The sequence below is a fragment of the Jaculus jaculus genome, chromosome 8, assembly GCF_020740685.1.
Source record: "Jaculus jaculus isolate mJacJac1 chromosome 8, mJacJac1.mat.Y.cur, whole genome shotgun sequence".
In the NCBI taxonomy this organism is placed as follows: Eukaryota; Metazoa; Chordata; class Mammalia; order Rodentia; family Dipodidae; genus Jaculus; species Jaculus jaculus.
The window spans coordinates 11,924,827-11,945,061 of record NC_059109.1 but is presented as its reverse complement, the minus strand read 5'-3'; the positions used below and the strand labels follow the sequence as shown (position 1 = coordinate 11,945,061).

At 54.5% G+C, this 20,235-nt stretch overlaps 4 protein-coding genes across 11 annotated transcripts in view; 2 read left to right on the top strand and 2 right to left on the bottom strand.

Annotated features, from left to right (window-relative positions):
* Positions 1 to 869: 869 nt before the first annotated feature.
* On the bottom strand, positions 870 to 5,526 carry Polr1c (RNA polymerase I and III subunit C). Its single transcript, XM_004649466.2, has 9 exons — positions 5,335 to 5,526; positions 5,165 to 5,236; positions 2,786 to 2,893; positions 2,321 to 2,453; positions 2,003 to 2,122; positions 1,768 to 1,920; positions 1,469 to 1,618; positions 1,273 to 1,389; positions 870 to 1,155 (listed from the first exon to the last, which is right to left on the bottom strand). The coding sequence occupies exons 1-9, from the start codon at positions 5,401 to 5,403 to the stop codon at positions 1,037 to 1,039; spliced, it is 1,041 nt and encodes a 346-aa protein (XP_004649523.1). The 5' UTR covers positions 5,404 to 5,526; the 3' UTR covers positions 870 to 1,036.
* Positions 5,527 to 5,595: 69 nt separating this feature from the next.
* Yipf3 (Yip1 domain family member 3) lies at positions 5,596 to 10,176 on the top strand. Its single transcript, XM_004649467.2, has 9 exons — positions 5,596 to 5,829; positions 6,427 to 6,624; positions 6,747 to 6,853; positions 8,499 to 8,544; positions 8,673 to 8,765; positions 8,893 to 9,024; positions 9,200 to 9,313; positions 9,479 to 9,602; positions 9,689 to 10,176. The coding sequence occupies exons 1-9, from the start codon at positions 5,749 to 5,751 to the stop codon at positions 9,835 to 9,837; spliced, it is 1,044 nt and encodes a 347-aa protein (XP_004649524.1). The 5' UTR covers positions 5,596 to 5,748; the 3' UTR covers positions 9,838 to 10,176.
* A 1,777-nt stretch (positions 10,177 to 11,953) lies between these two features.
* Positions 11,954 to 15,078, top strand: Lrrc73 (leucine rich repeat containing 73). Its single transcript, XM_004649469.3, has 6 exons — positions 11,954 to 12,426; positions 13,014 to 13,174; positions 13,637 to 13,759; positions 14,119 to 14,219; positions 14,369 to 14,594; positions 14,748 to 15,078. The coding sequence occupies exons 1-6, from the start codon at positions 12,155 to 12,157 to the stop codon at positions 14,816 to 14,818; spliced, it is 954 nt and encodes a 317-aa protein (XP_004649526.1). The 5' UTR covers positions 11,954 to 12,154; the 3' UTR covers positions 14,819 to 15,078.
* Positions 15,079 to 15,459: 381 nt separating this feature from the next.
* Positions 15,460 to 20,235, bottom strand: part of Tjap1 (tight junction associated protein 1) — a 33,396-nt gene continuing 28,620 nt past the window's right edge. For 7 of the 8 annotated variants that reach the window (XM_045156631.1, XM_045156630.1, XM_045156633.1 and 4 more), the window contains 6 exons: positions 19,411 to 19,572; positions 19,141 to 19,207; positions 18,888 to 18,917; positions 18,086 to 18,193; positions 17,894 to 17,977; positions 15,460 to 17,106 (listed from right to left, as the gene is read on the bottom strand). In XM_045156631.1, coding sequence (XP_045012566.1) covers positions 16,042 to 17,106; positions 17,894 to 17,977; positions 18,086 to 18,193; positions 18,888 to 18,917; positions 19,141 to 19,207; positions 19,411 to 19,572 — 1,516 coding nt within the window. In that variant the 3' untranslated portion in view covers positions 15,460 to 16,041. The remainder of the gene's footprint in view (positions 17,107 to 17,893; positions 17,978 to 18,085; positions 18,194 to 18,887; positions 18,918 to 19,140; positions 19,208 to 19,410; positions 19,573 to 20,235) is intronic. The other variant, XM_045156637.1, reaches the window with a different exon arrangement.

Below are 20,235 nucleotides of genomic sequence, written 5' to 3'. Positions count from 1 at the left end.
TAAGGCTAACACCGTTAGCTAGTGCCAGCCACAGGCACACAGCAATGTTGGGAAGAGGCAAAGCCAGGGAAGTAGGGCTTGAAAATGTCACACTATGCTGTACAAGGCCACCCTTTCTGTGTGGCACTTGAGGATCTATAGATTGTGAAGATCTCCAGAGTATTTCCCTCCAAAATGGACAGCGACCTACTCATGTCTGGCTGGGGATATGGAGGGTGTAGTTGTATTTATTATGTCGTAATATTTTTAACATCTTATGACTTCATGCTAGAAATTTTCTATTGTTTTATAGAACCTTTTATAGAAACAGTAACTGTCAAGTACACTTGCATGTCACTGAAGGTTTGAGTCTCATACAGAAAGGGTCTATCTGCCGCCTTCAGTCTTGAAAGCAGGGTGCACTCCACAGCTCCTTCCCCTGAGCATCCTGGAAGAGGGCTAAACAGGAAGAACCTTCTGTGAACTGTGGGCCTACTGTTAATGAAGCCAATCAGAAAAACCTGTACCTGGACCAGCGGAACCAAGTAGCCTGAACAGTGCATTGTGTGTGTCTCGGTGTGGTGCCTGGCACGACCCTGGTAGTCTGTCCTAAAGGAATTACTGATCTGTGAAATTATCCATGGCAACATGCGTGGGGCTGCTAAAGCAGCCCTTTTTCTCTGGGAGTCTAGGAGCTAGGTGAGTGAGTGACACCTGTACTCCAGCTTCTTCATGTCTTCCCCTGAAGCCACCTCAACTTGGCCTTTCCCAGGAGGCCTGCACTGATATCTGCAGGGAACCTGTTAATGGCAAAATGCCAAAGCTGCTCTGAGGTCAAGCTCCATATCTTTAGACATAAATGTTAGTCTCTGAGGAAGAAAAAGAAACAATTTATCTGAACATGAATTTATTTACATCAAAGGCCTTACAAAGGCATTAAGAATCTCAACCTGTGACACTGAACAAAATGTACCGGTTGAAAATAAAGAGCTGGAATTGGCCCTCTAGTCCATTGGGTACAGGGAGCATTCTGGCTTGCTGGGGAGTTCACGCAGCTTCAGTCCATCTGAACTGTGTCTAGCTCATCCAGAAACCGCCGGCACTTCCCCATCAGTACTTTGATGGCTTCACTCACCAGCACATCCGGAGGCAGCACTCCTGTTGACTCCACAGAAACTGGGGCAAAGAGATGTTTCAGCCCAAGGGCTTGTTGCAGGCTAGTTGTAGGTTCCACCACTAGACTCTAAAGGGAAACAAGCACCAAATACACCCAGCGCCACTGTTGTTACTCACAGATGTAATGATCCCGAACCCGCGCCAGCCGCACAGCTTTCTTCAGCTTCTCATGACGGAAGATCTCCCTGCTGAAGGTATCCAGCCGGGGGTTGGCTACTATGGCCACCTTTTTACCTAAGGAAAACGACCCGTGCTTGGCTTCTAGTAGTCTTGAAACGAGGTCCTGACCACAACAGCACCCTTTGTACCATACCTTGTACTTCCTTCACCTCAATAACGCCAGGTGAGAAGCATCGGCTCAATTCTTCAGCAGCCGCCCCCTCGACAGGCTCAAGCAGAGTAATGTCTGGTAGAAGCCTGTAGCTAGCTGTGGCCACTGGTGAGAACTTGGCATGGTCTTTGCCTGTGGGAAACCCCTTGTTACTCTTCACAGCTACTTTAAACACAAGCACATCACCTCTGCTGGCTAGGACGGCTCGGCTAAGTTCCTTACTCACGCCATGTACTGCTGCAACCTAACTGCTCTGCCCCGGGAGCCCACAGGGTTCTCACCGATGCCCTTGACACATTGCATGAGCAGGTCAATCTCCTGGCCAGGTCGCAGCTGAGCAATAAGGATATCATCATGGACTGGGCGTATAGTGCCCTCTGGGAAGACGTCGGCCTGGTTTCCCAAGGGGACCCATGTCATATGCCTGGTATATACTAAAGGGAAACATGTTAGAAATTCTGGTCTCTAAAATGGGTACTCATCAGCAAGCGGTCCCTCTCCCTCACCACTACTCACCTTTGTGGTTCACATAGAGTTCATTGGGGTCAGAGGAGTCTTTAGCAGCCCTGGGGTTTCGGGTACACCTGACATGGAGCCGAAACTGCAGCGTATCTATCTCTGTGCCTTCTTCATCTCCTGCACATGCGGGGGAAGGGAGTGAGTGCGCTATGCTGAAAGTTCTACATGTGCTGGCAAGAAGGCAGGCAGGGACAAGTACTGAGGTACAGAAGATGAGTAACTTGCCTCAGATGACACAGTGCTAGCCATCCCAGGATTTGAACCCAGGCAGTCTGGTTCCACTTAACTGAGCAATTCATTTTCTATGACTCTCACCTTGGTTCCGATATTCAAAAAGACGAGGATCTGCATGGATGGGAATGAGCCCCAGGCGGTGAGCAAGGATTTCATCCTGGACAATGGATGTGTTGTTATACACCAGAACCTTTTCCACAGCCATTGTTGGCACCTGCCCAAAGAAACAATCACCCACCTGCAAAATCCAATTAAAGCTCCACCTAGTCCCACCAACCCCAACCTCTGGAAGTAAAGAGATACCTTGAAGGAAAAATTCCAGGGGGGATGGCTTACCAGCCCTGCCCCTTTGGGAACAGTGTTTCACTATGTAACCGAGGCTGGCCTCAAAATCATGGTAGCCTGCTTATGTTCCTAAGTGCTGATACTATAGGTGTGAACAACTATGGCTGCCTGGGAGGAGTGAGACACAAGACACTTATTGTACAAGTGGGAGGGTGGTGTAGTTCCCCCATGGGACTCCAGCTGGGCCACCACATCCAATACCTCAGCTAACAGAATTCTCCGAAAAGCATTGGCAATGGCTGCATCAATTCCCACCATGTCAAATTCCAATGAGTTTTCATCCATATGTACCACATCCACACGGAAATTCTGGAAATACAGGAAAAACGTTCAGTGAAACCCTAGTTTCTCTGTATGATCCACACCTCTATACAACTGTGCCTTTCCAGGAGAGTTCCCTCAACATATTCAAACCCTCATCCAAAAGCCTTCCTCTGTCCAGATGGTCCTCAGATGTTTTTCCCCCAAGCATTTCTTTTTTAATTTATTTGTTAGACAAAATGGGCATGCCAGGGCCTTCAGCCACTGCAAACGAACTCCAGGCACATATGCCACCTTGTGTGTCTGGCTTATGTGGGTCTTGGGGAATTGAACCTGGGTCATTTTAATTCCCCTATATTTGCCGACTGAAAACCCTAGGTAATATGGCTTCCAACCAAACCATCCACAGAAATTATTCCATGAATGATAGAAGTTCTTTACTCTGGTTGATACTTGCAGCTGGCATTGATCATTAAATATATACAACACTCCTTTTCAACTCTACTTATTCCCTTGATTTGTGAGCAACAATCTTGTCTCTTCCTTCCAAACTCTCTACCATCTAAATGTTACTTGCCCCCAGTCTTCTCTCCCAGGTGACCTCAAGTACACTCAACAACTCTCAAAAAGATTGTGTCGGATTGGAGATATGACTTAGTGGTTAAGACACTTGCCTGTGAAGCCTAAAGACCCAGGTTCGATTCCTCAGTACCCACATAATCCAGCTGCACGAGATGACACATGTGTGGCATTTGCAGTATCTAGAGGCCCTGGTGTGCCCACTCTCTTTTCTTCCTTTTTATTTATTTTCCTTTTTGGTTTTTTGAGGTAGGGTCTCACTCTAGCCCAGGCTGACCTGAAATACACTATGTAATCTCAGGGTGGCCTCAAACTCACAGTGATCCTACCACCTCTGCCTCCCAAGTGCTGGGATTAAAGGTGTGAGCCACCATATCCGGCTACATTTTATTTATTAATTTGGGAGAGAGAGAGTATGTGCACCAGGGCCTCCAGCAACTGCAAACGACCTTCAGATGCACCCCCTTGTGCATCTGGCCTATTTGGGTCCTGGAGAATGGCATCAGGATTCTTTGGCTTTGCAAATAAATGCCTTAATCACTAAGCCATCTCTCCAGCCCATTCTCTACCCCCCCTTTCTCTGTACAATATTTTTTTTTATATTTTATTTACTTATTTGAGAGAGAAAGTGGTAGAGTGTGAGAGAGAATGGGCACAACAGGGCCTCCAGCCATTGCAAACAAACTCCAGATGCATGCACTCCCTTGTGCATCTGGCTTACATGGGTAAGCACCTTAACTGCAAAGCCATCTCTCCAGCTCCAATAAATATTTTTTTAAAAATTGTCTCCCTTGGGCTGGAGAGATGGTTTAGCGGTTAAGGCACATGCCTGTGAAGCCTAAGGATCCAGGTTTGATCCTCCAGGTCCTGTGTCTGGAGTTCACTTGCTGTGGCTGGAAGCCCTCGCACACCCATTCTCACTCTCTCCACCCTTCTCTCTGTGTCTAATAAGTAAATCTTTAAAAAAAAATTGTCTCACTTCAAATATCTACCTGTCTGGTAGACACTGCCACATGCAGGAAAATTGGATAGGCCACCATTCTTGTCCTCCCAGTCATTTCTCTATCCGTATGAGACACCACCAACCATCAAAGCAGACTCTCAAGCTATAAAGTCATTTTACACAATCACACATTTATCTATTACCCCAACACCTACTTCCACCACCAGTCTTATTAATTTCAGCTCCCAAATCGAGCAGATCTGCTGGAATTCATTCCCTCTCAGCTATCAAGGTTGCAAAATCTGATCCCGCTTGTTCAAGAATTCTTTAAATGTTCTCTGCAGAGTCTAAGATGCACTCCAATCCTGGCTTACCAATCATGCCACTCCACTTAAGTTCAAGCACTAATGAAAGCGGCGACTTTCTCGGAGCCCGCCTTGCACAAGTCTTAGCATTGCTCAGCTTTACTCATCCTTCAAGGCTCAATTAAATGTCACCTACTTCACTATTACCGCCTTTCCCAGTCGGGATTAGATGCCTCTATCCCATCCCTGCCGTCATTACCAAAAATTTATCAATTCCCTTTATATCAGACTGGAGTCACTCGTTACGCGCGCTATTCCCAGGCCGACATCGAACGTTCCCAATCTTTGGGCAGCCGAAACCATGTCCACTACTGTGGACGGAGCGCAGAGCACATGGCTCAATCAATACGACTCACCCCCATGCCGAAGGCTGCTCATGCCACGTGGTGTGGACCTGAAGCCCTCAAGCCTCCAGCCGTGAACGTCACCCACCTTCTCGAATCGGTCCTGGTCCCAGGCATCATCATAACCCGAATAGTTCCCAGGAAAGTCCGTGGTGTGTACCTAGAGCACAGGAACTCTGTCCACCAAGGAGCATCGAGGCCAGCCGGTCCCCGCTGCTTCCCCCCACCGCCCCCCGAGCTCAAAGCCACACAGCTTACATTGCGAACTCCGAACTCCCCTAAAACCACGCGAGTCCGCATCTCCTCCACCGCCTGAGCCGCAGCCATCTTCGACTCCCCGCGAGAATTGGAGACACTTCCGGCCCGCGCATGCGTCCTAGCAGCCGCCCTCCGTCTCCGTGGCAACACTCCGCCTCCGGCATGTCAAGATGCCGCGATAGTTTGCCCCGCCTCCGTCCACGTCCCCAGCTTCCGGAAGTCGGTTTAGACCAAACATCCGGGTTTCTCTTTTTTTTTTTTTTTTTTCGCGTTCTGTCTGCTGGTAAAGCTCACCTCCTGTCCGCGCTGGCCGTCCCTTTGGAAGGCTCAGGACCGCGTCTCGCCGCCCCCCTCCCCCCGTTCCTCCACGCACCGGGTTAGCGCAGGCTTCAACGACGGGAGCTCTCGAGGGACATGGCAACTCCAGCGGCGCCGGCCGGCGGCGCCCGAAATGGAGCCGGCCCGGAATGGGGAGGCTTCGAAGAAAACATCCAGGTAATGGTCCCAGAGCCCCGGCTGCCCCGCAGGTCTCTCGGTGGTTGGATTCTCCCTCGATTCCTGGAAGTCGGCTCCATATGCGACGCTTCTTGTCTCCTTTGGGGTGGGCGGTGGTTGCCTGCACGCCAACTCCGTGGAGCTAGGTGCTATTGCAAAGGGCCGGACCAGAACTCCATCCCGGGCCTCGGGTCTCTGGGCCTGCCCGAGCCGTGGAGGGAAAGCGTGTTGTTGGCTTTGCAGAGGAGTTGAAAGGTCAGTGTCGACTAGGCATAGCGTAGGGCAGGGGTCGGGATTCACTTGGCACTCGCTCAAAACATTGTGTGCATACTCTTGTTTAAAGTGTGGGGACAAAAACTGGGCACTTAAGGGAGGTCCTTGAGGCTGTCATAAGGCAGGTGGGGCAGTGACATTAATTGAAGATGAGTAGTGCGTTTCCTGGGCTGGAAAAGTGTGGCAACCGAGAGTTCCAGGAGCAGTGAGGGGCAGAAGCATGCCGTGACCTGGAGTGATCCCAGGCCGTATTCTCAGCAGTAACAGAACAAAGCCCCGAGGCAGAGGACTGACTGGACGCAACAGGAGCCCTTGTCTTCGCAGGGTGGGGGCTCCGCTGTGATTGACATGGAAAACATGGATGACACCTCGGGCTCCAGCTTTGAGGACATGGGTGAGCTCCATCAGCGCCTGCGCGAGGAAGAAGTAGACGCCGATGCGGCTGCTGCGGAAGAGGAGGATGGGGAGTTCCTGGGCATGAAAGGCTTTAAGGGACAGCTGAGCCGACAAGTGGCTGATCAGGTAAGCAAGACTGAATCCCTGGCAGGTGGGAAAGTGAGCCTGCTTTGCTGGTACCTGCATTAACTCGAAAATAGGCAACAGGGTCTAGAACCAAGAATTTCCTAATGCTTACCTCCCTTCAGATGTGGCAGGCCGGGAAGAGACAAGCTTCCAGGGCCTTCAGCTTGTATGCCAATATCGACATCCTGAGACCCTACTTTGACGTGGAGCCTGCTCAGGTGCGAAGCAGGTGAGGATCCTTTTCAGAAGCTCCCCTCCTTACACCTAGTCCTTCGTCCACACTGCAACCTTATACCGGGCCCTCAGCTCTGGCAGGCCCCTCTCTTAGCCAACATGACCCCGTCATCCTTATCATTGCACCAGTCCCTGACTCCGACGTTGCCTTCATCTTCTTCCATCTGGTACACTTCCCGGCGTCCCTCTAAACCTAGCTCAACCGCCACTCCCTCTGCTCCACAGTCTCAGCTGGGGACTCCAGCAGAAACCTACTTTCCTCTGCCTTTAGCTTGCATGCAGTACTTTCTTACTCCTAGGTCTGCCTCCCCAGAGACCCAACAGGTTTTCAAAAGCTGGCTCTTGCCAGGCATGGTGACACACGCCTTTAATCCCAGCACTCAAGGCAGAGGTAGGAGGATCACCATAAGGTCAAGGCCACCCTGAGACTATGTAGTGAATGCCAGTTCAGCCTGGGCTAGAGTGAAACTCTACCTTAAAAAGCGGGGGGGGTGGGGCTTGTCTGGAGTGATGGCTTAGCAGTTAAGCATTTGCCTGTGACGCCTAAGGATCCCAGTTCGAGGCTCAGCTCCCCAGGAGCCACATAAGCCAGATGCACAAGGGGCACATGCATCTGACATTCATTTGCAAGTGGCTGGAGGCCCTGGTGTGTGCTTGCTCGCGCTATTTCTCTGTCAGTCTCAAATAAATAAATAAAAGGAAAAGAAAAAGAGGGCTGGAGACATGACTTAGTGGTTAAGGCATTTGCTTGCAAAGCCAGAAGATCCTGGTTTGACTCTCCAGCATCCATATAAGCTAGATGCACTAGGGGGCACATGCATCTGGAGTTTGTTTGCAGTGGCTGGAGGCCCTGGCACAGCTATTCTTCAAGCTGGGCATGGTGGCTCAGGCCTTTATTCTCAACACTTGGGAGGTTGAAGTAGGATGATCACTATGAATTCAGCCTGGGACTAAGGAGTGAGTTGCAGGTCAGCCTAGGCTAGAGTGATACCCTGCCTTGGGGGAGAGGGGGAGATTGTGAAGATAAAAGTTGTTTTTAGTTTTTATAAATTTGTGTTTGTGGTACAGATGTGGAGGTCAGGGGTCAGTCTTCCACCTTTTTTTAAATTTTTTTTTTATTTATTTACTTGAGAGGGGGAAAAAAAGGCAGATAGAGAATGCCAAGACCTTTAGCCACTGTAAATGAACTCCAGACTCATGCGCCTTGTGCGTCTCACTTACATGGGTACTGGGAAATCAAACCTTGGTCCTTAGGCTTTGCAAGCTAACATTCTAACCACTAAGCTATCTCTCCAGCCCCCACCTTATTTTTGAGACAGGGTTTCATGGTCTTCTCAAGGACTTCAGGGCTCTGTCACCCTGTGCTGAGGTTTAGCCGTCTTGTAGGGCACAAGTTAAACAGGGAAATGGCCAGGCCCGCTAGGCTGAGTTCGCCAAGTAGCTGCTTTTCCAGTCTTGTTCCTTGAAGTAACTTCCTCATTCCTTGTCTGTCTTTACTCCCCCTGTCTCCCTGTCATCCAGCATGTCCTCTGGGCCAGCCCCATCCCCTGGCGTTAGAGACATGAGTAAGATTCAGGCCTTGGCCTCCAGCACCTCAGCATAGCGCTGCCTCTGCTCTCATCTCTCCTCTCCTCTCCCAGGCTCCTGGAGTCCATGATCCCTATCAAGATGGTCAGCTTCCCCCAGGTGAATAGGGAGTGGCATGTCTGGGAGCAGGTGGGGGGGGGCACCAGCACGCGGAAGGTGGGATCTGGGAAGGTGTGAAGGGAAGAAACCTTCTAGCCTCCATGCTGAGTGCGTTGGTGTGTTGACAGAAAATCGCAGGTGAGCTCTACGGACCCCTCATGCTGGTCTTCACGCTGGTTGCCATCCTCCTGCATGGGATGAAGACATCGGACACCATTATCGTAAGCAAGACGGGAGACTTGGGGTGGGGGCTGAAGGAGGAGGAGGCAGCAGTGGCCCCTGTAGAAGGCCCTGGGGAAAGCTGACATCAGAGGGCTCCTGGCACTAAATAGAGCCTTCACTCCACAGCGGGAGGGTACCCTGATGGGCACAGCCATTGGCACCTGCTTCGGCTACTGGCTGGGTGTGTCCTCCTTCATTTACTTCCTCGCCTACTTGTGCAATGCCCAGATCACCATGCTCCAGATGCTGGCACTGCTGGTAAGGAGTTCAGCCCCGGGGCAGGCAAGGGTGGCTCTGGAAAGAGCAGCAAGGCCTCTGTGTGCTTTCGTCCCAGGGCCTGTGCACCATTTATGTCCCAAGGTCCCCCTCCCCCACAAACAGGGGCAGAGGCCGGCCCAGCCTGAGTTGTCTTCCTCCCCACCCTCCTCCACAGGGCTATGGCCTCTTTGGGCACTGCATTGTCCTGTTCATCACCTATAACATCCACCTCCACGCCCTCTTCTACCTCTTCTGGCTCCTGGTGGGTGGACTGTCCACCCTGCGCATGGTACGTGAGCAGGTGTCCATCAGGGAGCTGGGGAAACAAGACTGAGCTGTCCACCCCACAGAGGGTTCCAGAAGGACCCACTGACAGTTCTGCCTGGGCGAGGGCTGTCTTTCCCAGTGCTCACTTTGGAACCAGGCCCTCTGAGCTGTATTCCTATGGCCCTAGGTGGCAGTGTTGGTGTCCCGAACCGTGGGTCCCACCCAGCGGCTGCTGCTCTGCGGCACGCTGGCGGCCCTGCACATGCTCTTCCTGCTGTATCTGCATTTTGCCTATCACAAGGTGGTGGAGGGTAAGTGGCCTGCGCGGGGGAGGGGCCTCATGAGCTGTCCCGCGGGTGGCCCAGCTAGCACTCATCTCCGTCCTTCCTCCTTGCAGGGATCCTGGACACCCTGGAGGGTCCCAACATCCCACCCATGCAGAGAGTCCCCCGGGATGTCCCTGCTGTGCTCCCGGCCGCCAGGCTTTCTGCCACGGTACTCAATGCCACAGCCAGGGCCATTGCAGTGACCCTGCAAGCACACTGACACCACCTGCACCCCTGGCCAGCCCCGTCTCCCCAGCTGCGGAGCCGAAGAAAATTAAAGGACCGCGCTGACAACATGTGTCTCTTTGAGGTCTGGAGCAGCCACTGGGCTGTGGCTGCTTCAGCACCTCTGTGACACCTGTCCTGGCTTCTAAAGGGCACAAGGCCAGAGACGTCTGGCCGGGACTGCAAGGCTCTGCAGCCAGTTCAGAAAGTAGGTCAGCTCCTCTGAGGCCCCTCACCTCGCCACCTACCCTTTGTCCCCCCCCACACACATGCCTCATTGTCTTGCTAAATATAGACTTGGTAATTAAAATATTGATTGAAGTCTGGAACCGCAGCACTGTTCCGGTGGTTCTCCTTGTCACTCTGCTTCCTGTACACATTCTTGTTCTGGTAAAGTCACGGGCCCTCGTCTATGTACCCTCACCCAGGAAGGATGAGGATAGAAGGCAGCAATTGTTTTGGAACCTGCCCCTGGGGGAAGGGACATTTGACACACACAGCAGCAGCAGGAGAGCCATAATCATCATGGAAGAGCACACCATGCTTGAGTCTACTTTCCAGAAGCCAATGAAGGAATGACAATTAGATCAAAACTGCCAGGCCAAACCCACATCAGTATAGGGCCCTTCTCACCTGGACCATTGTGATACGAATTTTCTCTTGGAACTCACCTTTGAAGCCAAACTTGGCTTTACCCTGGTTTTCTGTTTATTCTCCCAAGGCAGGGTTTCACTCTATCCCAGACAGCCCAGGTTGGCCTCATTGTAGCCAGAGATGACCTGGAACTATTGATCCTCCTGTCTCCACCTCCTGAGAGCCAGGATTACAAGTGTGTGCTACCAGGAGGTTCTGGAAATCAAATCCAGGGCTTCGTGCATGCTAGGCCAGCACTCTACCGAGATGCATCCCAGCCCAAGAGGGTTATTAAAGACTTCCACCATCCCTTTAATCTGCTCCATGTAAGAAGTTCTGACGGTTAACAGAGGGTCTTTGACATCACTAAATGGTACTGTAATTCCCCCCTCGGCCTGGAGCGAGGGTTTAGAGTGGTTAAATCACTTGCCTGCAAAGCCTAAGGACCCTGGTTCAATTCCCCAGTACCCACAGAAAGACAGCTGCATAAGGTGTGTATCTGGAGGTTGTCTGCAGTGGTTAGAGGCCCTGGCACACTCATACACTCACTCAATATTTTTTTTTTTATTTTCCTAGTAAGCTTCCGTATTACCATTTAGCATTTTTCCCTCCTAATACAGGGATTCAACAGGTGCCTCTAGTCTGCCCGGTGTTAAGCCACCCCCACCCCCCACTGCTATCCTCAGGGCATAAAATTCTATCTGCACTGTGCAGGAAGCTGCAGCCTGCTTTACCCGTCCCGGCGAATGATTGGCCCTGGATTATTGATCCAGGTACCCCTTACCGTGGCAATGGGAAGACATCCTCGGTGCATCAGCCCCTCCCCCCCATGTGCCGTGGCAACGGGACGGGCCAGCGAGGATCACCTGCCCGGGTCTAGGGCGCCTTCCCCGTGCCCACGGGGGCCGCCACGTTGACAGGAAAGTCCTCGTGGGCTGGAATCCCCACGCACGCCGCCCTCACGTCACTGAGCCCTGGGGGCGGGGCGAGGCTCCGATTAAAGGACCTAGGGACTTCCGAACAGCACCCAGCGCCCGGGATCTAGAAGTCTAGGATGCAGGAAAAGGAGACCATGAGCGGGAAAAAGAAATTTTTTTAACGGTACCCGCGTCAAACGCCATATGCACGTGACGTGCTCCACCTATTCCCCCCTCCCCAGCCCTTGCCCGTGCCTCTCTACCTTCTCCCCCGCCCCTGGATCACCCGGAGTGCGCGAGCTTCCAGGGCCCGGCCGGGAGGGGAGGGGCGGGGCGGGCGCCAGTGACGCGGCCGTTGCCATGGGAACCCGCCGCCCGCCCGCGCGCAGGAGCTGAAGCCCGAGCCAGCCGCCCGCCCGGGGGCTCAGCCAGCGAGTCGTGCGGCCGGGCCCCGGGGCGGCCGGGGGCGGGGAGCCGGAGCCGGAGCCGGGAGAGCGAGGCTGGATCCCGTGCGTGCCGAGGACGCCGCCGGGGACGAGGCGGAGGAGGAGGATCCCGCGCCGCCCGGTCTCACCCGGGCCCGCGTCCACCGCGCCATCTCGGCATCCCGCGCACCGTCCGGCTCGGGCGTCCTCACCGGCCCCGGAGCTCTTCGCCTCCACCTCCGCCCCCCTCTCTTCCATCCGCGGCCCGGACAACCTCGGCCCAACCCTGAGCACCCCTCACCCACCCACCTCCGGCGGCGGCGCCGCCGTAGGGACGATGCTCCCCAGCTCCATCCAGATTTCAGGAGAACCGCTGTCAGGCGCCGAGGTGCGGGACATCTGCCGCGGCCTGCGCGACAACGCGGTGCGCCTGCTGTCACTGCGCGGCTGCCGCCTCTGCGACCGCGACTTCGGCCGCATCTGCCGAGCCCTGGCCGGGGCCACGTCCCTGGCACAGCTCAACCTTAACCTAGGCGTCGTGTCCAGCCCCAGCCGCATCAAGCAGCTAGCCGAGGCGCTACGAACCAACCGCTCTATCCAGTCCCTCTTGTGAGTGCGCTCCCCCCACCCCCGCAACCACCACCGCCCCTCGCAAAGGGGGTCCCGGGCACTGCACCCTCCGACCACTGCTGGACCTCCACATGACCTTTTCTATCTGTCCTCCTGGCCGACCTACCTTTGCACCCCTTCACATCCATCTCATTTCGGCCGGTTGCCTCCACCACACCCTCTGAACACATGCCTCATCTCCTGACTTGGCACATGCAGCCAGCTCCAGGCCAGGCGGGAAGCTCATTTCTTCCTTGCCTGGGAATGTCGACCCTCCCCACCTTGTCATCTAGGCGAGGAGGAAGTAGCAGCCCCTCGGTTCCCAGGAAGGCTCACCTTCCCTCTGCTCACTGAAGGATTCCAGTCTGCTGTCTACACACCCCTCCTCTGCCCCTTCTCGTATAATGTGCTGGATACCAGTCCCTGCCCTAGAAACCAAATTCTCCTTTCATCTGTAGTCCTTCGTCTCTAGAATTTTCTTTCTTCCCAAGCCTGTTCTCAGGGGAGGGGCAGCTTTCACAAGTAGATAAGGCTGATGATGTGTGTGTGTGTGTATATATATGACTGCTCTCTCACCTCACCCCCAGCCTGCATGGGAGCCCGCTGACAGATGCGGGGCTAGCCTTGCTGAACCCAGCCCTGGCTCTCCACCCTGCCCTCGTGGCTCTCGACTTGGGGGACTGTATGCTGGGTGATGAAGCCGTCAACCTCATCTGTGGCCTCCTCCCCCCAGACGGGGCCAAGTCTGGTGAGCAGGAGGGGTTTTTTTTTGTTGTTGTTGTGGTTTTTCGAGGCAAGGTATCATTCTAGCTCAGGCTGACCTGGAATTTACAATATATTCTCAGGGTGGCCTCGACCTCATGGTGATCCTCCTACCTCTGCCTCCTGAGTGCTGGGATTAAAAGTGTGCACCACCACGTCTTTGCTAACAGCACGTGGCTGCAGAGGGAAGGGGGTGTGGTCCAGAGCTAAGAACCCCAAGGGTGCCTTAAGAACATCTTTTTACCCTTCTTGGGGAGGGAGAGGCTTGGGGACTCAGCGAGAGTGGAGACTTAGGCATTCAGGTAGAGGAGGCATAAGTCCAGTGACCCTGGAGTTGTGTAGTTGGGTGCAGGTGGCTCTGCCACTGGAAATAATCCAGAGACATGGGTGGGGAAGGGGCAGAGCAGGACCTGACGCTCCTCTTCCTGCCTTCTATGATACTGCCCAGGCTTAAAGGAGCTGACACTGAGCGCCAATCCTGGCATCACCCCTAAAGGCTGGAGCCGCCTCGCCATCGCAGTGGCCCACAGCTCCCAGGTCCGAGTGCTCAATCTGGACTACAACCCACTGGGTGAGCTTTATCCCATCCCCTTCAGTTCCCACCGTCCCCCTTTCCCTATCCAAGCACCAGTTGCCATAGTAACCCACACACAAAGAAGAGAGAAGAGGGATAAGACCCTCGTGGCTCTAGAGCAACCATCGTACTTGGAGCACCAATGACCAACAGGTAGATCAAAGCATCAGTTGCCCTGACTTGCTTCATCCTGTCACCAATCATGCCAAGCTCCTGGCCACTCTCCACCTATCGGTGTTCCTGGCCATAGGCTGGGGTCTCAGACTGTTAAGGCAATGAGGTAGCCAACCAGGAGCAAGATGAGGTGGCCTGTGTGGGATCACAGGTGACTGTGATTGTGTATGCTGTCTCCCCAGGTGACCATGTGGCAGGGATGCTGGCCGTAGCTGTGGCCTCAAGCCGCACACTAGAGGTCCTAGACTTGGAGGGTACAGGACTCACGAACCAGTCAGCTCAGGTGAGATGCCATCATGCTTTGGGGACAAGCTAGGGGATAGGGTGGAGGTTAGTGTGTCTGGGAAAACACCTAAGGGTTGGGCTTTGGGGTCCAGAGACTGCCTTGAACCGTGTTCATCTTTTTCTTTGCTTTCTCTCCCTCCTTCCAAGACCCTATTGGACATGGTAGAAAATTACCCAACAGCTTTGCGGAGCCTGGTGTTGGCCGAGAACAGCATTAGCCCAGAGCTGCAGCAGCAGATCTGTGACCTCCTCTCTGAGGGGGAGGAGGAGGAAGAGGTGGCAGGAGGAGGGGCTGGTGACACCCAGAAATGGGAGAGAGGCCGGGAGCCCGCTGTCCACCAGAGGGGTGGCAAATCCTGGATGTGCCCCAGTGGTAAGAAACCAGAGGGTTAATGACAGCCAGGTCTGGAAGATCCAGGACTAGGGGGTGAGGGACAGGGTATGGGAAATGGGGCCATGCCTCACCAACTTGTGGCCCCCACTGTGTGATGAGTGGTGGCCTCAACATACCTTTGCCCTCCTACAGATCCCAGCTCTCAGATGGTGCTAATGACGTCAGGACTAGGGGACAGTCTGTTGGCTGAAACCGAGATGTGACTCTTCACCTGGGCTTCCGTCGGTCCTTACGTTTGTCTATGACCCCAAGACCTTCCCTCAGATGTCAGAGGAAGAGCTTAGGGTTGAGAGGAGCTGGGGCTCTGGCAGTTCCTAGCAGTGTGGGAGGAGGCTCTGGAAGCTGTGACTTGGCAACAGCCTTGGGAGGGACACTTGAACCCAGGGCATCGACTCTGAACTTGTTGGCAGCTCTGGCTGCAACCCGCTGGCTCGGAAAAGATTTTATAAACTCCACAACCTAGCGTGTTGATGTGGTCATTGGGGACTGGCCAAGGGGAGGAACGGCAAGTACCACGGATCACCACTAGGGGGAAGTGCTACCTCATGGCCAAGCTCCACAGGGGATGGAGATATACAATCTCCCAAACCTCACTTCAGGGTCCTTCCAGACATTTCACAGAAGCCCTATAAATAAGATAATGACAGTGAAGAGCTGGACTGAACTGAACCCTACCTCTGGGGGAAGCCTGATTCCCGCTAGTATTACCTGAGGTGCCTCTCTCCTTGCATAATGCTACGGGCCTAGGGAAGCCCAAGAAGTGGGTAAGGGAGTCACTGGCAAAGACTAAGAAAAAGTAGCACTGCGGATACACAAACATGGAGATACAAGTGGGACAGAAAGGTAAATTAGGCCATTCCAATAAAATAAGTTTTATTTGATTTTTAAAAGTCATCAATGTGAAAATTCCCCAAAGCTGGGAGTAACAGTCTAGAGCCAAGGTTAAGAGGAAGCCAGGCCTCACCCAGAAACTGGCCAAGGCTCTTAAGTCCACCTTCCCTTCCAGAGGGAGGGTAGAAACAGCTGAGGGGAGCCCTGAGTCAGTCTACCCCCTCATCCCTGGGGCCTGCTGGGCCAGACCCCTGAGGGCAGCAGCTCATACAGAGAAACAAGCGGAAAAGGGAAACCAGAGGTGAACTGTCCCAATGACACCCTCCCCTAAACAACCGAAGCTCCTGAATACAACAGGATGGTGGGTGAACACTGATAAGCCCCTCAACTCCCTGTAACAGCCCAACCTGGGCTGGGCTGACTAGGGAAAGGGGCTTGAGACATGTTACCTTTGGAGAACACATGTTCCAAGAGGAAATGGAAAAATCTTGAATGAGGCAAGCTGGCACCAGTCAGAGTCAATGCAGCTGAAAGGCCCAGTGTGGCCTGTCGTTAACATGGGAACACAGCTGTGGCAGCAGCAAGGCAAGGGGGCCTAACTGAGCAGGGCACCCTGCTCCTGGGCCTGCGTTAGGCTGTCCTTCCGGTGCAGGTGGTGCACCCCCATCCTCTTGGGGCTGCGCTGGGGGCGGGCGGCGGTGGGGAGGGGCCAGGCGCTGCCCTCAGCATGGGAAGCCCCGTCACTAGGCAGCAGGCTCTGCCGCTCTTCCTCGGGGCTGACAGGCAGGTTCAGAGATTCGTCTTCATCTTCCCTGGGCAAGCCCGAGTCAGGGTCTGTTGGCAGCAGAAGTCCGCGCTCGTCCGCGGGCACAGCCTCCTCCGCGTCGGCGGGGCTGCGTGCAAAATGGCGCTGCAGCTCCGGCAGCGCGTCGCGCCCGAAGGCCGTGCGCTGCGCCATGGCGGCGGGGGGCGGCGTGCGGTCCACAAATGCCCGCTGCCAGCTGGCCAGCAGGTCCTCCTCGGAGCTCGCGGAGCTGGCAGGGGCGCTGGGGGCTGGAGGGGCTGGGCTAGGCTGGTGGTGGGGTGAGCCCTGGGCCGAGGCAGGAGAACTAGGCACTGGGCTGGGACGAGCCCTCTCACTCCCCTCTTCCACCAGGCTCAGAGAGATGGCCTGGCGGGTGGCATAAGTGCAGTTGGGCAAGGGGCTGTTGCGAGGGATCCGAACCTTATCCTCAGAGAACTCAATTACCTTGCGGCCAGGATACAGTGGGTGTGGTGGAGATGGAGTAGGGTACGGGCTCAGTTTCTCAAAGGCCGGCAGGGGTAGTTCCTCCTCTGGGGAGCCCCCCACAGTACCCAAAGAATTGCATTCTCCATTGGGTTGTGAAGAGGGACTGCCAGGGGCTGAGGGGCTGGTGGAGTCACCTGGCGCACCCCCACTCATGTCCACATGCACAAAAACATCCTCAGCCAAGGGGCGCCCAGCACTGCCTGACTGGGCTGAATTGAGCAGGAGAGACTCTGGCTTCTCCAATACCCTTGCAATGATGGAAGTGGGCACTACAGCCCCTGGAGCCAGGCTGGGAGCAGGGCCTGGGCTGGCAGCCTCCTGACCACTGTGTAGGTGTTTCTGAACCATGTCCTGTAGCTCACAAGGCAGCTGGGATCAAGGAGCAGAAAAGAAACATGAATGAGCCCCTCTGAAGGCAGCTTGACTAGCAAAACTACCTACCTTGTAACCATGTGACCCGAGCGTGCCACACCCAAGCTTCTGTATAACACAGAGCACTAGGCTGGGTAGGTAGGGGTAAAACTGGAAATTTTGGATTAATGTGGTAAGATCTGAACCCAGAGCTGTGTGCTAAGGCCTATGTATACCTAGGCTTCTCTCTCCCACCTCAGCTTCTGTCCAAAGTAGACAAGAATCTGTACCACCAGCGTGGTGGCACACACCTTTACTCCCAGCACTCAGGAGGCAGAGGCAGGAGGATGCTATGAGTTCAAGGCCACCCTGAGACTACAGAGTGAATTCTAGGTCAGCCTGGGCTAGAGCAAGACCCTACCTTGGGAAAAACAAAACCAAGACTCTATCAGCCAGAGACCCTAGAGATGCCTATACTTCTGCAGGCTGCATTGACCTTGGGCCCGAGGGTCAGGATCAGAGGTTTGCCCTTGGAAGGCTGGGATCTGATGGGCTCTCTCACTCATGGCTAACACTTCTGGCCACCCTCCTCCTGCATGGGCTCCTCCAACTGAGTGCTGGCCATCCCCAGCACCAGTGATGGGCCCTTGACAGTCAGTGTCCAGGAATTAGCTGGAGGGACAAGGGAAGTGAGAGGAAGGCAAAGTGGGAAGGGGAGTTAAAGACTAAGGATGAAGAGAGGTGGCGGAAGGAGCTGGAGGCCTCCTGGAATGGTGCTTGGCAGGGAGGAACATGTTCTACTCACGTCAGCGAACTTGTGGTTCCGGAAATGGGACTTGTTGCACTTGAGGAGCTGCACAGCCAGGTTACAGTCCAGCCGATACCGCTCCTAGGACACAGACCCGCTCAGAGCCCGGCCCACCTGCCCATGGAGCAGGGCTGAGCTGGGACAAAGGCAGCCAGACTGGGGAGCCCTGGAGCAGAGTGGGGCACATACATTGAGCTCCTCCAGTTTGTTGATGGTGTTTTTGGCATCCAGCAGCTTGTTGGTCAGCTCCACAATCTCCCAGTCCAGCGTCTTCCTATCCATTTCGGCCTTCTTGATCTGAGGCACAGACTTGTGGTAAAACCAGTTCAGACCCCAGCTGGCCCTTCCACCTCCCCACCTCCTCTCAGCCCAGAGACACAAGGCCACAGGTACTAGGGCAGCCAAGGCAGACAAAACAGACACATGACTGACAGACAGAAATAGACTGGGAACCTCTCCTGCTCTCCAGACTGTCAAGGGCAGGGGCTTTCTGAGCAGGATCTACTGCCGTGGGGACCCAGGCAGCCTAAGACTGTCAATCTTTTGAGGGAATCTGAGGGGCTCTGGGCACCACACAAGACAGCAGCAATTGCAGCCAGAGGCTGAAGACTGTGTGAACAGCTGTTTCCAGCACCAGGTTGGGAAGTGGGGTGGGTGCCCATGAGATGATCTGGCTGGGTAGGGAGTGGGCTGCAGGCTCAAGTAGCCACTGGGTCTTCAGCAAACTGCCTGGACCTACAGCCTGGGCTTGCTGCCACAGTAGTCGAGAAGCTGGTAATGCTCGCTGGGGACATCAATTGGTGCTTCTGCCAGAGTCAAGAGCAGGAGCCTCAGCCCCTCTCCCAGGAGGAAGACCCTCACTGCGGAACGGGCCTCACAGTGACAGGAGAGGAGTGGGTATGCTGGAGGGTCAGAGGGAAAGAGCAGGGCCCTTCAATCCCAGATCTTGGCAGAGGAGGCCAAGAAGAAAACACACAAACTCAGACGCAACTGCAAAAATCCAGCTGTGGCTAAGAGAGGCCTGAGAGGAGAGGGCGGCAGCAGCGATGGCAGCATGAGGGGGAGACGAGGAGAGAAGAGAAACAGTGTGAGCAAAAAGACAGTCCTGACTGGCACAGCACACTGCGGTCCCCGCCCCACCACTGCCCTGCCCCACTCCTCCCCATCCCTCTGGCAAGTCCTGACCCCCTGTTATCTATCGCTTGAGCCCAGTGCCTGCCGAACCGCCCTCCCTGACACAGTACCAGTGTGTGCAGCTTGTCCTCAAGCTCCTGGTTCGTCCGCTGCGAAGCTGTGTAGCTGTTCTGCAGCCTGTAGAGGGACATGAGGAGAACCCTGGTCAACATACTGCTCTTCGGGCTCAGTTCAGCCCTCCATCACATAGCAGCCTGTGCAGGCCCCTCTCCTCCCAGTACTTCTGGCTTCTAATGGGAATCAGATAGTGTTTGAGGACCTTCCAGCTACGCTATGAATGGGGAGATGCTCATGTTTGTGTCTGACCCTCATTCCCATACCTGCGGAATTTGTCCTTAAACTTGTCCAGCTCCTCGCGGCTCTGGCCTAGCTCCAGCTCCAGACAGTCCTGCCCAATTTCCAGCTCCCGCTCCAGGGCCTCAGTGCGCCTGGTGGCCAAGGCTAGGCGCCGGCGAAGCTCTTCATTTTCCTGCTGCAAAAGTCTGAAGCAGGAGCGGGCATGAGATTCACAGGGCCAGTGCTAGAGCTCCAGGCAGGGCCGGAAAAGGCCTTTAAGGATACAGGACAGGCCACTGTGGCCCCAGGGACATTCCTGGAACCTCAGCCTGAGCCTAGGTGGCACATTCCATAGGCCTTCTGGACCTGAGAAGACAGCCTGGGTGGGAAGGTGGGAGAGGCAGAGAGAACAGAAGAGGGTACTACAGCTCCCCCTCCCCAAAAACCCACTATTACAGGAAAGTAACAAGATGGAATTAAAGGGTCACAGTTCCCAACCTGTCTCTAGTTACCACCCAAGCCAGCCGGCCACCATGCCCACAGCTCCAGTTTCCCTATTGTACAGTCAGGCTTCTCCATTATTAATCTCTTGGAAACCCAGCCCTACACTGCTGTCCCCTCAGGAGAAGGGATGCAAGGAGGCAGTTGGCACAGTGGTTCACTTTGCTCTGTCTGGAGCCAGGAGCTGGAGAAGGGCTCCTTGCAGGGCAGGCCCACAGCCCACAGGTCATGAAAACCCCTTCTCAGAAAGAACATGCGGAGTATCAAGCCTCCTCGCAGAGCCCCTGAACCACACCAGCCCAATCTTTACCTCGCCCTAGTTCAAGGAAAAGCCCTACAGCCTAGAGCTAAGAGGGATAAAGTCAAGG

Excerpts from the sequence above, each read along its gene's own strand:
- Polr1c (XM_004649466.2), bottom strand. The coding sequence starts at position 5,403 with ATGGCTGCGGCTCAGGCGGTGGAGGAGATGCGGACTCGCGTGGTTTTA. Across the intron at positions 2,454-2,785 it reads GGAGAATTCTGTTAGCTGAG|GTGCCAACAATGGCTGTGGA; the intron begins GTATTGGATGTG and ends TTCTTTGGGCAG. Across the intron at positions 1,156-1,272 it reads GGTTCGGGATCATTACATCT|TTTCTGTGGAGTCAACAGGA; the intron begins GTGAGTAACAAC and ends TCTTTGCCCCAG.
- Yipf3 (XM_004649467.2), top strand. The coding sequence starts at position 5,749 with ATGGCAACTCCAGCGGCGCCGGCCGGCGGCGCCCGAAATGGAGCCGGC. Across the intron at positions 6,625-6,746 it reads GCCGACAAGTGGCTGATCAG|ATGTGGCAGGCCGGGAAGAG; the intron begins GTAAGCAAGACT and ends ACCTCCCTTCAG. Across the intron at positions 9,603-9,688 it reads CTATCACAAGGTGGTGGAGG|GGATCCTGGACACCCTGGAG; the intron begins GTAAGTGGCCTG and ends TCCTCCTTGCAG.
- Lrrc73 (XM_004649469.3), top strand. The coding sequence starts at position 12,155 with ATGCTCCCCAGCTCCATCCAGATTTCAGGAGAACCGCTGTCAGGCGCC. Across the intron at positions 13,175-13,636 it reads CCCAGACGGGGCCAAGTCTG|GCTTAAAGGAGCTGACACTG; the intron begins GTGAGCAGGAGG and ends GATACTGCCCAG. Across the intron at positions 14,220-14,368 it reads TCACGAACCAGTCAGCTCAG|ACCCTATTGGACATGGTAGA; the intron begins GTGAGATGCCAT and ends CCTCCTTCCAAG.